Source organism: Hyperolius riggenbachi, chromosome 2, assembly GCF_040937935.1.
Source record: "Hyperolius riggenbachi isolate aHypRig1 chromosome 2, aHypRig1.pri, whole genome shotgun sequence".
In the NCBI taxonomy this organism is placed as follows: Eukaryota; Metazoa; Chordata; class Amphibia; order Anura; family Hyperoliidae; genus Hyperolius; species Hyperolius riggenbachi.
This window is the reverse complement of record NC_090647.1, coordinates 280,534,748-280,550,221: the sequence shown is the minus strand read 5'-3', so window position 1 is coordinate 280,550,221 and position 15,474 is coordinate 280,534,748. Positions and strand designations below refer to the sequence as shown.

Here is a 15,474-nt window from a genome sequence, read left to right as displayed (position 1 = left end):
AAGAAAGGCAGACCATAAATATCACTGATTTATGTATATAGAACAGCAAGTGGTGTTTGCACCCTTCTGAAGACAAGCTACAAGCACAATCTGTGGAATGACTTACTAAAGGACAATATAATAAAGTGCAGTGAAGTGAACCTGTGCTCACTTAAGGCATTCTTCCTTGAGAAGAAGAATGTAAGTGTGTTTAACCACTTCATGCATCCAAGCAATCTTCACGTCTCAGCGCTCCTCATATTAATTCCCCAATAGCTTTATCACTACACATCAAGCCTAAATGATCTATATCTTGTGGGGTTTTTTTGCCCCAAATTACTCTATTTTGTGGACTATAAGACTCACTTTTTCTCCCCCAAAAGTGGAGAAAAAAGTCACTGAGTCTTATAGTACAAATGCAGAGAGCTCCTGACTTGTGAACGCTGCCAATACGAACCTCCAACCTGCCGCAATGTCGGGGACTCCCTGTACTGTGCCCATGCAGAGGAGAACACATGGGGATAAATGGAGGACACGGGGACACAAAGGGGCATAGAGGAGGACACAAAGGGGCATAGAGGAGGACACAAAACAAAAAAAGGGAAATTGGACAGCATGCAAGAGGAATCGGCGCAGGATACAGCCGGTATATGGCAGATCCTGCTGTTGCACAAGTTCCCGGCGACGTTAAATACTATTCCCCCTCTAGGCCACCATGGATAGTGGGGAATTAAATCATTTGGCTTCCAGCAATTAATGGAAGCCAAATTATAGTGTTTTACAAGTATCTTCAGCTCCATCTTCTGACACGCCAAACTTACTCCCTGTGCACCGCTATAGCCGTAATTCCTATTACGGCCTATGGTGGCACCAGCTGCGCCCAAGTCTCCTGCGCTGGAATAGCAGTGTTCAAAATGGTGTACTGTCACACAAAACTACAAAAATAGGCTCCACAAAATTATTGACTGTATGTCATTTGATAACAAACTTGATGCACAGCAATTATTCTCAAGGTGTGACTATGGCTTTTTTGCAGGTATTTTTTTTTTGCGCTAATTGTTACAGAACCATTCTTTGATTGCATTGCCCCAGATATAGCTGATATTATCAGCTTTTTACATGGTGCCTATGGTGGCAGCCAAATTTATCAGCGCACACTGCACCCAAATTTATGTGACACCTCACAACAGCTCCTCTCACCTCAGAACATCTATATCTGAGGTAAAACAGAACTGCTGTAAGAGAGGTTCAGTTAGGGAGAGGCCACACTTGCGTGGAAAGCACTAGCATTTTCCTATGGACAATTTTGCGCATTGTCACACATGCATCATCCACCATAAAAAGCCAGCACCTGCTAGCAGTCCATGAGAATTGTATGAGCATTGTGATTTCATACTGCCCGGAATCATCTTTTGTTACAATGCATAAATCACAGGCAGAAAACAAAAGCCCGCGTCGTCTTTGAAAAGCATTGTGTGTGATTTCGCATTGCACGACAGAGCCTTACTATTTACCTAACATTGTTACTTGTTTTTATAAATCATGACTGTTACTGGTTGTAACAGTCATCATTCAAATATAAGCTGAGTACCCACATAAGGATAGATCGGGATCAGCGGCGACCAGCGATCCTTCCCCGATACATCTTGTCTGTACTGTACTGTACTGTTGTTCCCCATCCAACTTTTTGGGGGGAGCAATGCGCTTGCTCTTAGGTAGTGTCTGACCTGAGGCCATTTCCCATCCTCGGCCTAAAAAGGATAGGACGTGTACTGTAATCTACTGTATGTACAAATTCTATGTTATCTAGGATATGTGTCGATGGGCATTGGATTGTGGACAAGTTGTGATTGGATCAGGCTCTATCCCAACTCTAATAGTTCCCTCAACAAGAATGGTAGAGCATCATTTAAGGGTCCATCTTTTTAAGTGTCCACAGTATTGCTTTTGGATCCATGGGGGAATCTTTTGAAATAAGTGAAACCTATGGTTTCTGGTCTTCGCTATGAAAAAGATTAGTATTAAATGCACTGCAGAATGATATCTAGTGAAGCAAAGGATCCCAAATCTCTTTGGATCTCATTAGAAAATTAAAATTGCTTTAGGATTTTTTGCCATTCCAAAGAAAACCAATCACTGTTGTTTTAAGTGCTTGGAAGAATTGCTTAGGGCCGTTCACTGGAATTGCTTGCAATACATAGAACAGTTTAGAAAGCACATATCCATTTTAAACGGTTTGCTCTGCCCAGCCAGGAGATCTTTAGTTTAGTCCATCCTTCCGGGTCTTTAGTGATTCTAGAGAGGAGAGGAACATAGTTTAGCTTAAATAAATTGTTCAAGTCGGTTGGAATATGTATACCTGATGGATTCTTTCTGCTACTTGAAAGCTTAGCGTTCTCAGCTTTAGGTAATAGATGGCAATCTGTGCAAAAGGAGTGAGGTGATACCTCAGTGAGCTTGCATCTCTGTCATTAATTTACCATACATCATAGTGTACACATACCTTAGTCTTTGAAGCTGAGGGGTTGAGGCTGGTGGGTGCCGGGTGGCAATTTGGACAACTAACGGTTGTTTGGCTTCACTAAGCGGTTTTTAACAGTTGTGCTGCCAACATTAAAGAGAACCCGAGGTGGGTTTGAAGAATATTAACTGCATACAGAGGCTGGATCTGCCTATACAGCCCAGCCTCTGTTGCTATCCCAACCCCCCCCCCCCCCCCCCCCTAAGGTCCCCATGCACTCTGCAATCCCTCATAAATCACGGCCACGCTGCTGACACACAGCTTGTCAGAGCTGGCTGTGTTTATCTCTATAGTGTCAGTCTGCTGCTCTCCCCACCTCCTGCAGAACTCCAGTCCCCGCCTGCATCCCTTCCCTCCCTGCTGATTGGAGGGAAGGGACGGGGGTAGGGACCAGAGCTATGCAGGAGGAGGGGTAGCAGCTGAAACTGACACTACAGATGTAAACACAGCCTCACAGCACGGCTGTGATTTATGAGGGATTGCAGAGTGCAGGGGGACCTTAGTGGGGTTTGGGATAGCAACAGAGGCTGGGCTGTATAGGCAGATCCAGCCTCTGTATGCAGATAACATTCTTTAAACATACCTCGGGTTCTCTTTAAGGCCTTGTTTATATGGCCATTTTAAGTGAGGGAAAGGGCTGTGTTTTACTACCCTCTAAAACAGGAAGAAATTAACCTAAAGGCCCATACACACTTATACAGTTATGGGGTAGTGCAGTTGTGGAAAGAGATTGCTACTTGAGTGTTTGGGCTGCATCAATCTTTCTCACCCACATACCGATGTAGCAGTATTGCTTTGATTCTTCACAGAGAACTGTAGAATGTACTGCAAGGTGCAGTTATAAGAGCAGCTAAGTGCCTGGTTTAGCCACCTCATAACCACTTGAGAGCTGGCTTGCAGATGCCTGGAAACTGCTAATGTGGTTTTTCCAGTAGTTTGCATGACCATCCCATCTAAATGAAGTAGAGACAATTTGCTGAAAAAAAATCTAGGCTTCCCAAAATATGATTGTTTCTGGCTATGATTCTGAACTTCTTATTTCATGTGCTTGTTGCAGCTCAGGACAGAGGACCAGAATTCCAGCTACGCAAGTATTTTTAATGAAAAGCAGCAATAAATGATTGGAAAGGGGATTATAAGGTAAATATACTTTATTAAGTGCTAACAAATATTTCTCCTACCATAGAAATAAGTAACGGTAATCTGCATCCAAATGCAGGTAAAACAAGACAGCTATCCCTAGATACGTTGTTCTGACAGTAGTTTTATGCACACAAATTGGGATCTCCAAAGCACTTCATCTAATGGCCAGCTTTACATGTGCCCTCAGAAGGCAGCAAGGCCTGTCACTGTGTGAATGGATTTATCTTGCTGATCTATAAGTTCTCCTAAACCAAACACTAATTCTTCTCATTTTAATTCCCCTAATTCAAATTATTCTAGGCTAGAAGTCTCATAACATTAATACAAGTTCTAGTAGCATCATAACACTAATCCTTCTCCTCCTAATAGCCTTATAACACCTTGTTCTCCAGGTAGCCTCATACCACAATTCTCCTACAGTGTTCACACAAGTTCTCCTGTTGTACTGCTTAGGACAAATTACCTTTTTTAACTAAAAAAAACACAAAACAGAGTGTGGCTTCACAGAGAAACACCAAAGACCCTTGCACTGCATGTGCAGTAGTGGTCAACATAAACTGAGCCTGGGGGCCTTTGAAAAATATTGCAGTTTCTTGAGAGGTTCACAAATATATCAGCAAATTTGACAATGACTTCTAGCTAGTTAGATGATGAAGTTTATATTAGTTTTCCTGCTAATAACTCCTATTAATTTAGAGAATACACACACACGTTATACCTGAAAGCAGGCCTCGACTGTAGATGTTCATTTAACAAACAAGAAACATAACCTTACCACAGTGCACTCCAACAGAATATCACAGCCCCTCTGCAATGATGTGTGTCAGGGACTCCTATTTCTTACAGGTCCCAAGGAGGACACTTCTCCATACTTGGATAGTGCTGGACATGATGATCATCTGTAGTTTTGTGGGTGCTCAAGTATGGATGTAGGACTTGCCTTTCCAGTGTACTTCACTCATCATTGTTTTGGCTGCCTCACACAGGTTTTGTCAGTATAGTCAGTAGTTTTCATTTTATGATGTAGTTGAATATGGCAACCTACACAATCTGTTCAGCACTGATTTACTTTAAATCACTTGTAGTGGCTGGTTCTAGGGAAGCCTATTTACATGTCCTAATGGAAATGTCTTGCTCCGTTGGTTCAAGACTAAAAATAGTAGCGTGACCTAAACAGATGAGGTCTTATCCCTTATATTTTTTTCCAGGAAATGCTTTTGTAAACAATTAAGGAGATATTGAGAAACACCCAGGAGGACAAGGACTAGTACAAAACTGTCAGATCTCTCATATGTTTCCTCCCTACCATAAGTGACAGTAATCTTGGAAAAAAAAAATTATAGTGCATTTTACTCTAGGAGAAATGAATGTCTTATTAGTGTTTACATGTATTTTCAATGTAATAATTTTTCACAATAGTGGTCCGATAAATACCTGTCTTATAATTTTACTTGAGCCATGGCTGTGAGGGGTAGACAGGCATAGAGAAAGATACACGCTCAAAGCAAAGGAGAGAGATGCAAAATAAGGAATTGAAATAATGTGAAAGGGGGCTGACTGGATGACATACACATGCAATCCAATCCGGAGTCAACTCTTTCTGAACCAAATAGGTTCTGAAGAGTCGAGTCCGGATTGGATTGCATGTGTATGGACTTTAGTTGTTTGGAGGCTTGATGTACCTCCCACCTTAATCTGTGACTCCTCGTGATACAGTGTCATTAGCTGAGGCCCGTGGACTTTTCACTGTTTGTAGGCTGACTGGATGAGCAAGTGGCAATGGATTGAATTCAGGCACTTGCTCGGATTTAGTGATTATGACAGTCCATTAACACCAATACATTTTATGCTTAGACTGGAAGGGGATAAATATTTTCACTAGGGATGCGGACAGCAACAAATATCACTCAGAGGTGTATTGTACAAAAAATACAAATACACCATAAAAGTTGTTTCTGGGATTTCTTCCTAAAATACCAATACTTATGTGCCCTCTTTAACCTTGTCAACTTAGTAACGTTCTCTTACCTCATGACATATACATGAACTTATATAGTCACATACTTAGAACTTTATGACATACTATCCCTACATTCGTTTTCTCTAGCTCTGCCTGCATCTCAGCTAAACAAAAACCCCACTATAAGATAAAATCAACCCTTTCTCTCTCCAGATGTAGTTTCAGCATTACTTTAGAGTTTTTGCAGCATGTGCTAGCCCAGGAAGAATGTGGGTGGGAGAATTGTGGTAACCTGTTCTTTAGTGGAGCAACCAAAGTAACCACAAGAAAATTATAAGTTGAGAATGCCAAGATATGTTGCCTGTGTTTCTATTTGCATAATGAACCCAGGTAAATATAACATATGGTCACAATCAGGACATATTTTTAGCAATGTATATGTATATGTCTGTATATATAATATGTGTGTACACAGTTATATATATACTGTATATGTATACATATAGACAGACACATACATGTTACATATAGACAGACAAATACATGTAAATATACAGATTTATAGAGATTTTTTGGTATGGTACTCCTCCACGAAAAAGCAATAACAAATAATTGACTCTAAAATAATTTTAAACTGCCACAAGAAACAGGCTTCCATCATTGTTACTTCCATACTTAGCAACACTTGTACTATTTTAAAGTTTGATTCATGATATTTAAAAAAATAACGCAAATGAAAAGGGCATGGACAAAAAAATACAACACTTATAGTAATATTTTGTTGCAGAATGTTTAGAGGCAATCACTGCAAACAAGTGATTCCTGTAGCTCTCAATGAGACATGTGAACAGGTGGGAGAGGGATAGGAGGCGCCCGTAGAGTCAAGAGCTGTTTGGTAAATCTCCTTATACTCTAAGTAGTTATAACCAGGGTGGGTAAGAATGACATTTTCCTACCTCAAAGAAACAGTATCCTAGACGTGGTATCTTAAACAAATTTTCTTACGGTTTATTAGTTCAAATAAGCACTTGACAACGCGTTTCACGGCGTAAGCCGCTTACTCAGGTCTATAGAAAGTGCCTGGAGGATAAATGTGCAGTCCTGGGTGCCATAGCATGCTACGGCATGCTACGGCGCCCAGGACTGCACATTTCTCCTCCAGGCACTTTCCATAGACCTGAGGAAGCGGCTTACGCCGTGAAACGCGTTGTCAAGTGCTTATTTGAACAAATAAATCGTAAGAAAATTTGTTTAAGATACCACGTCTAAGATACTGTTTCTTTAAGGTAGGAAAATGTCATTCTTACCAACCCTGGTTATAACTACTTAGAGTATAAGGAGATTTACCAAACATCTCCTGACTCTACGGGCGCCTCCTATCCCTCTCCTAACTATGAACCACCCCCACTCTGGGGAGTGCTCTCTTTTTGGAAGGCCTCCAAAAGGAACTTTTTCTGTCGGAGCAGCGACCGAGTCTCTGAGCCACATCCAAACCCCTGACGGAAGCAAGGCCGAGTGGGGACGGTATTTCCCCACGTGCCCAAAGAGTGGTTGCAAGATGAGCAACCTAATTTTGTGAGTATAACAACTACACTATTACGTAGACCTCTTGGTGATCTGACGATATCACACCCGATCGGGCTCCTGGTCCCTCTGTGTCTTTTGTTTCTCACAAGATCCAGTATGTGAACAGGTGGTTTGGACCACTCTTCCTGAGAAAACTGCTACAGCTTTTATAGCTTTGTCAGATGTGTTCTCTAGACTTCATGTTTGAAGGTTTTTTTTCCCTGTAGATGTTCAACAATATTCAAAACAAGGCTCACAGAAGACCATGTCATGCTAGTCCAATGTTTTGTTCTTAGCCATTCTTGGGTGCTGTCAGCTGTGTGATGTGGGGCAATACCCTCTTGGAAGATCCCAAAACTGGAGCTTCCTGACACTGGGCAGCTTCACTTCACACCAACAGACACAGCAAAGCAGCACCAAAATATAACCAAGCTTCTTTATTGTTCCACAGCAGGCAATCTGTTATTTTCTTTGAAAGCTTAATTTTATTATCTGTGGACATATAGTTTATGTGACTTGCCAAAAAGTGCCACCTGCGTTTCATTTCCCGAAAGGACATTAGCCTAGAAGCATTGTGGATTGTCAAAATGCATTGTAGCAAATTCCAGTCTGGCTTTTTAAGCTTTTTTCAACTGTGGAATCCTCCTAAGTCTTTTTGAATTGAGCCCGCTGTCACCAGTCTAGTTCCTCTTTGGAAAATGCTTGAGGAAATACAGAAAAGGGGACACCAAGAGCCCGATATAGTGTAGTATGTAACAAACAAAATTAGTAAGTGAATTTACAGTAGAGTAATACTCACAAACAAGGATTACCACAAAGGCAACCACTGTAATTGCAGCTGAGGATAACAAACCCAACCCCACTTCGGTTAAGAAGTCACTCTCTGTAGCAGGAATGGGGTGACACTCATCCACCAAGGGTGGATGACAAGTATTGGTAACAGTAGGTAAAACAGCGCCACCAGTAATATAAAATATATTAAAAACAGTTTAAAACTTAGGTAGTAGTCGACTTACTTACCTTACTAAAGACACACTCTTTTTTGAAGAAAAAAAGAAAGTTTATTAAAAGATTTTTTTTATCAGAAGGATTTTTTTTTGTATTTTGTCCCTTACACACTCCAATGAGTTCTGGGTCACCATGAGCTTGCTGGTTAGTCTGTACCTCTCGGTGTTACAAGCCCTACTGCATAGAGCCAAATTAATCCATGCCATGCACTGATGAGGATCAAACAATCCGAAACAGTCTGTATGCATGTTGGATTATTATGGCTCTGTACAAATTAACAAGCTGACACATCATTGCATTCCAGCGGTTCTGGAGGTGTGTTTAGCTTCTGAGGGTACAATGGTTAATTTGCATATATTCAGCAGTGATGCCCTAGGAGAAATCTCAAGCTCACTCCAACCTGAATTATCGCAAATTCTTTCTGTTTTAAGAAAGCAAACTTTTGTTTTTGTATTAATAAAGCTATTTTTTATTTGTTGTTTTGTTTCTTCAATTCGAGGTAACTTTCTTTGTAAGATGTCCTTGGCTTTTTGTCTACTGTTGTCACCACCCTTCGGCCCATTCTAAAGATGATTTTTCCCCTTGCACTAGTATCCAGAGTAGTTACAGTACCATGGACCTCAAATGGTCCATGTAATAATATTTAGAACTGTTGTCATAGTAACATCAAGCTGTTTGGAGATTGTCTTATAGGCTTTGATTTTAACATCCCATTTGAATATATACAATATATTTATATACATATGTATATTTATATTTATATCTGCCACCTAATACTACGTCCACACAATACAATTTTCTGACAGATTTACCTGCCAGATCGATTATTTCCAACATGTCCGATCTGATTTCCGATTGATTTTTCCAACCAATTTTCCATAGAAGTGAACGGAAAATTAGTCGAAAAACCCATCGGAAATCAGATTGGACATGTTGGAAATAATCAATCTGGCAGGAAAATCTGCCAGAAAATTGTATCGTGTGTACCTAGCATCAAAACAGAGCAACAATTGCTAAATGCAATTCCAGCTGTTTTACAATAGAAGTAGATATGAAGTAGTACATTTTTGACATATATGTGACTATTAAATGCATTTGAGTTCCATAGGCACTCTTTTTCCCAGAAAGTATTTTAGAGTATTCAGAAAGCCCATGGTGTCCTAGAACCACTGGGATGTTATAAAGGACTTAAAGGGGCTAGACAATCCCTTTTACTGAAAATGCTATTTTAAATATAAATATGTGTTACAGAAAATATTTGTAATTATTCAGCTTTATGTGCGCAAGAAAGATCTCCTATGGTCCAACACTGCTATTATGTAAATCAACCCTTTCATTTCCTGGAAGCCAGACACACTTCCAGAATTGCTGTAGTGCAAAGTGTGCCTATGACCTATTAATGTTACTGAGCCATGCTAAGCTATGGTGCATACAGCTGATTTGGAGTAGCCGCTCCACATCAGTGGAAAGCACACATTGCACTTCAGCAGTTCTGGATGTGTGCCTGGTTTCAAATTCACACGTGTAAAGCCTTATTAAGTCGTATTATAAATTACTTTAATTTCTTAGAAAAGTGCACACTGCAAGTCAGTCAACATTTCATGAAAGGACCACTGTCCTGCAAACCATTTCAGATTTAAAATACTTGTTAACACATTTATAGAAGATGCAGAGCAGGATCCTCCATTAGGCTACCTAGGCAGGAGCTAGGGGTCTAGTGGGTGTGGGGCCCCCCTGCCACCTTATTTGACTCTCCACTTCAACTTACCAAAAGGACCAGAAGGGGGCCCCAAATCTACTACCTTGCCTAGAGCCTCTACATCTAAGTAATTTGCACTATAAATTACTTTTTTCCAATGTCACTGTAACTTACAATAGGTAGTAACGTTCTGACAAGTTTGATAGGTTTTGGACCAGTCCATCTCCTTATAGGGGATTTCAGGAAAAGATCTGTACAAAGTGCCAGCCAGCCTCCCTACTCTTTTGTGCAATATTTTGGCAGTTGGAGTGAGCAACTGCCGTCCAGTAAGTGTTTATGAAGATAAAGAATATCCTGAGAATCCCGTGTAAGCAGATGTACTAGTCTAAAACCTATAGGCAGATTTCTACTACCTACTGTAAGTGACAGCAACATGGGTAAGAAAAATGTAACTCTGGAACAAATGTACAGATTATATACTATACAATTCTAGGAAAGTCCTCTATAGCATTAGGACTTAAGATAAAATTATTTATTTTATTAATTTATTTTCACATTAGGTTTGCGTAAATGATAATGGGCTCAATCCAATTCCCTTTTCCCCTAAGTTTTCTCCTGGGTGATATTTTCCCATCTTATTAATAAAATGCCTTTTCAGCAACCAGCAAGCAAGAAAATACTCTGAATAATTTTGGCAGTACTTTGTCACCTACTTTGTGGGACTTTTTCATTTGCAGAATTCTGAAAAGTAATTTAAAACAGAGATGAAAAATGATCTCCTAGGAGAAAATTGAAAAGTGAATTGGATCAAGGCCCAAAAAGTCCCAAATAGTCATTTCTAATCATTTGAACTTTATTTCTGAAATGCTTACTTGTACAGTTCTACCAGATAGAAATGTCTTTTTTGCCCTGTTATTTAACTTTATTATCTCTAAAGGGAACCTAAAATGAAAGGTATATTTATTTCATTTTAAACAATGCAAGTTGTCTGGCATCAGGGGCACAAGGATCACCATATGTGGCCCTACACCACTGGGGATCCAGCCCCAGTGGCAGAGGATTTTTTTTAATTTGTAGCTACCCACCAGATGGCCAGGGAGTGGGCACCACTTGACTACCAGGCAGCCAGGCAGGGGGCAAAGGGGGACTACTAGGCTACCAGTGGAAGATATAGGGGTATGTGGGGGACAACTAGACTACCAGGGAAAGGTATAGGGATTAAGGGGGACCCTTAGACAATGGGTGGCTGAGGGGTCCAGAAAGGAGGGGGGAGGGGGGCAGCAAAAACATTGCTATGGTGCCCAGTGAGTTCTAGCTCCACCCTGCCTGAAACCCTGCTGATCTCTTTGGCTGCCGTATTGTCTAAATCACACACCTGAAACAAGCATGCAGCTAATCTTGTCAGATTTTTGTCAGAAACACTTGATTTGCATGCTTGTTCAGGGTCTGTGGCTGAAAGCATTAGAGGCAGTGGATCAGCAGGACAGCCAGGCAACAGCCAGGGAGGCCAGGCAACAAGGAAATAAATATTGCAGCCTCCATAACCCTCTCACTTCAGGTTCTCTTTAAATATTTCAGCTTTGTAGCAGGCTGGATGAACCGCACAGAAGTCTGTCTGTAACCTCCTAGAATTAAGCATTGATAACAAAATCTCTAGGGTTACCTTTAAAACCTACAGTATACTTAAATTTAAAGACAAACTTTACTGTACTGAATGTACATTAATGAATAACATAGTTTTTTTGTTTTTTACAATATTCATTTATAAATAATTTAGTCAGTGTTTGCACATTGTAAAATCTTTCCTCACCCCAATCTACACTCTTAAATGTATCAAAGGTGGCGACATCTTTACTGCTGGCAAGGACCATCACTGCAGAATGTTTGTTTGTTGTGTGTTCCAAAGTGATTAGAAACAGCACCTGGGTCCATATGCAATTAATATTTTTACCCAAGTTTTATTCTAGGTGATACTTTCACAACTTGCCTTTTAATTCACCAGCAAACAAGATAAAAATGTACGTATTACCTTTTCACAAACTTTTTGGTATTTTTCAATTGCAGGGTGCCAAAAAATTATTTTAAATACAAGATGTGTTTATATACATATGTATATTTATATTTATATCTGCCACCTAATACTACGTCCACACAATACAATTTTCTGACAGATTTACCTGCCAGATCGATTATCCCAGGATCGAATCTGCTGTCGAAACGGCCGCGAATCGGGCCAGTGTATGGCCACCTTTACCGTGCATACCAATATATAGTAATAAATAGACATAAAAAGCATTTCTGATGCTAAAACCAGGATGATTAACCACTTCACCCCAAGGCGGTTTTTATGGACAAGAGCGATTTTCACCTTTCCATGCTCATTTCTGTCATTTGACAATATCTTAATCACTACTAATCACAATGAAATGATCTATATCTTGTTTTTTTCACCACCAATTGAGCTTTTTGGGGTTGATATTTGTTTTCAGTAATTACTTTATTTTCTATGCATCTTAAAGGGAAATACAAGGAAAAAATACACAATTTCTCCAATTTCATCCCCTATGGTTTTAATATAAACACTGTTACTGTACATAAAACCTACACATTTTATCTGCCTATTTGTCCTGGTTATCACAAGATTTTAATTATGTCCCTAGTACAAAGTATGGTGATAATACATCATTTGGAAATAAAGGTGTATTTTTGTTTTGGTGGGTTTTTTCCCCCCACTATTTTCACGTGCATGGGGATGCACCTGCACCCGTGGGAGCGCTCACGCGCACGCGCACAGCAGCAGTAACACTGTCTGACTTATAAAAACGTCCTGGAGCCTTTAAGAGGCTCTAGCAGGACGTTTTTATAAGTCAGCATGTGATTAAGTGGTTAATGTAAAAGTGGATATCTTGAATAATTTACCACATCCTGCTATATGTTATTATGGTGCCTGTTTAAACTAGAAATTTATTTAAAACGTGCATGCAATTAAAATTAATGTTCATATTACTATTTGCAGCCAACTACAATATTTTTTAAATGGCCAGGAAGTTCAAATATCACCTCCTTGTAGCCATGGTAACATAACTAACATACAGAATGATCCATTTGTTGTACAGAACATCTTCAAATATTCATTGCCCTGTTTGGGTAATTGATGCTCAGAATAATAGGTAAATGTTGAGTGTGTATTGGAAGAAAACTTACATTTAATTTAATCAGATCGAAAAACTGTTACATTTAAACAAGCTTTTTTTGCCAGTGCATCTCCAGAGGTTTCTAGGTATCTCTAATGGGGATATTGCAAGTGATCCAACAAATCTGGGCTGGATGAATTAAAAATAAACTGCTTAAGATTTGCCAACTTTGTCTGGGCTTAGATCTGATAGTGAAGGTTGCTGAGAGATGTTTGTGAATTATTTGTTGTGTGATTGCAGATGAATAGGGTATATTATACACAGTAAGAGGTTTTTCTCTTTGATATATTCTGAACAGGCTGGGTTTATTAGAAAATCTCCAAAAAAGTTCTGGTGGCGGATGCCGGTAGGAGACTACCAATCACAAACAACTGCTAATATACATACCTCATTATGTTTCAGCATGACCCAGGAAAACATTGCAATCTTGTACTACTTAATAGCAGACAATGTTTAATAAAACCGGTCTGATTTTGCTGGATCACTTAGACTGTTACCACAAGACAAACTTGGAGTTCTGTAGCGTTGCCTTTGCAAATGAAGCCCACTCTCATTTCAACTTCTTGCACACCCTGGACTGCTGAAATCATTATAGCAGACTGACATACCCAGGTATCATTTACTATTTGGAAGATCCTGCAGTATTTTATTTATTCATAATATAATGAAAATATGAGTATGAGATAATATTTGATAATTCCCTTTTAACATATAAAGCAACCTGGATACGTTTGTTTTCTCCTGATTAAAGGGGAAGTCTCACTTTAACATATCCTTAAATTTATTTCATGTATTTCTGACAGGAACTAAAGTATCTGACCAATTTGAGTGTACGATATCATTAGGAATGAGCACAACACCTTATTCACATTATAGATGTCCACTGACCCAGGAACTGGAAAATTTGCTAGCAAATGAAAGCCACTGGCTGCTGATCAATCAGTTGGCTGTGTTATTTAATCAGCTGACAGCTGATCACCACCCAGTGACTTCTAGGATTTATGGTGTGTGTTTATCTATTATTATTTTCTGCATATCCCTAGGTTTAGTAATAAGCCCATGCAGAACATAAGTCGGCTCTCCAACCTAGCACTGATCCCACTACTCTGCACTGGTAAAGTGGCAAGAAAAAAAGAAAAGCAATGCTCCCATACAAATAACTCTTCCTTACTAAATGATAGTGGAGATTCCAATTTCTATAAATGCCCATTTTTGACAGGTTCTCTTTAAAAAGATGATTATAATGTCCATTTTTTTTTTGCAGTTATTAGAATTTGAGCCTGGTATAACACTCATAACTGATAAAAACAGATTAAAGTTAGTTAATTAACTGGTTTTGATAAATTTGTCGCTAATTAGACTCTGGCTGCTAAATGTATCAGGATTAAGCAACCTACAAGATTAATATCTGTTAGTATGCGCAGTTCATACCTATGACTCTATGGACAATTAAAAAAAACTGTCACCAATGAAAAAAAATTGATCTTACCCATATTGACAAAGCTCATGACGGTGTCAGCCTCACTCATCACCGCTCCTAGGGGAGGGCTTTGGGTGCTTAATGTAGTGAAAAGTGCCCTTGATACTCCTTGTACTCCATCATCCTCTTCATCACTACACATAGCATGGTACAAGTCCAGCATAAACATGGGTGCTGACGATGGAAAATGACCACCACTCACAGGTCTGGGTCTCCCCGGTAACCCCAGGATGGAGAGTATCTCCCTCTGCATCTCACGCTTCTCTCTGAAGCTCAGCTTCCTCTGGATAAAACTTGATCGTAGATGATTCCTCACAAAGCTTTCATTGGTAAAATGCCATAAAAATCCAATCATAAAAATCATGGTCCAAAGATTTTGTAAAACATTTGACATCTTCACCATGAATTAAACAATTTAGTCTTTAAATATCTGTACTATCACTTATATATATTTAAAAAAAAAATTACATAAATTCAATGCAAAAATAGAAGAGAAGGAACATTTCTGTATAGTTATATTAGTGTCTTTTCTCCAAAAGCAGGCACATTGTACAATGTGCGTAGACTAATATTTTTTTTACAAAGCATTCCTTTGTAAAACTTCAATAAGTTAATTCCAAGTTAAGTAAATGAACATTGCTGATCTTAATTGCCTAGGGAATCCCAGTTTATACACTAAGCAGATGGAAGTACTTGTAAGGACAAGAGAAAACATATTACAGTTTTGTGATGCAGTGTCACTGGATACCTCTCTCACACATAGCAAAAATCCAAGGCAATCTTGCTCACCATAAGGAAATTAGTCCTCAGAGCAGGGTGTAGCAGCGGATCTGAGTACAGCTTCCTAAAGTGATAGCCAGCTCTTATTCTTAAACCTGCTGCCTGCCTCTTCAGTCTACAGACCTTCCCCCTGCACTGAGCTCT

The 15,474-nt window shown here is 39.5% G+C and overlaps 1 protein-coding gene across 1 annotated transcript in view; it reads right to left on the bottom strand.

Annotated features, from left to right (window-relative positions):
* The window catches only part of LOC137544320 (bone morphogenetic protein 8B-like), an 83,690-nt gene extending 68,746 nt beyond the window's left edge, over nt 1-14,944 (bottom strand). Inside the window, exon 1 of the mRNA XM_068265382.1 lies at nt 14,560-14,944. Coding sequence (XP_068121483.1) covers nt 14,560-14,944 — 385 coding nt within the window. The remainder of the gene's footprint in view (nt 1-14,559) is intronic.
* Between the last annotated feature and the right edge of the window lie 530 nt (nt 14,945-15,474).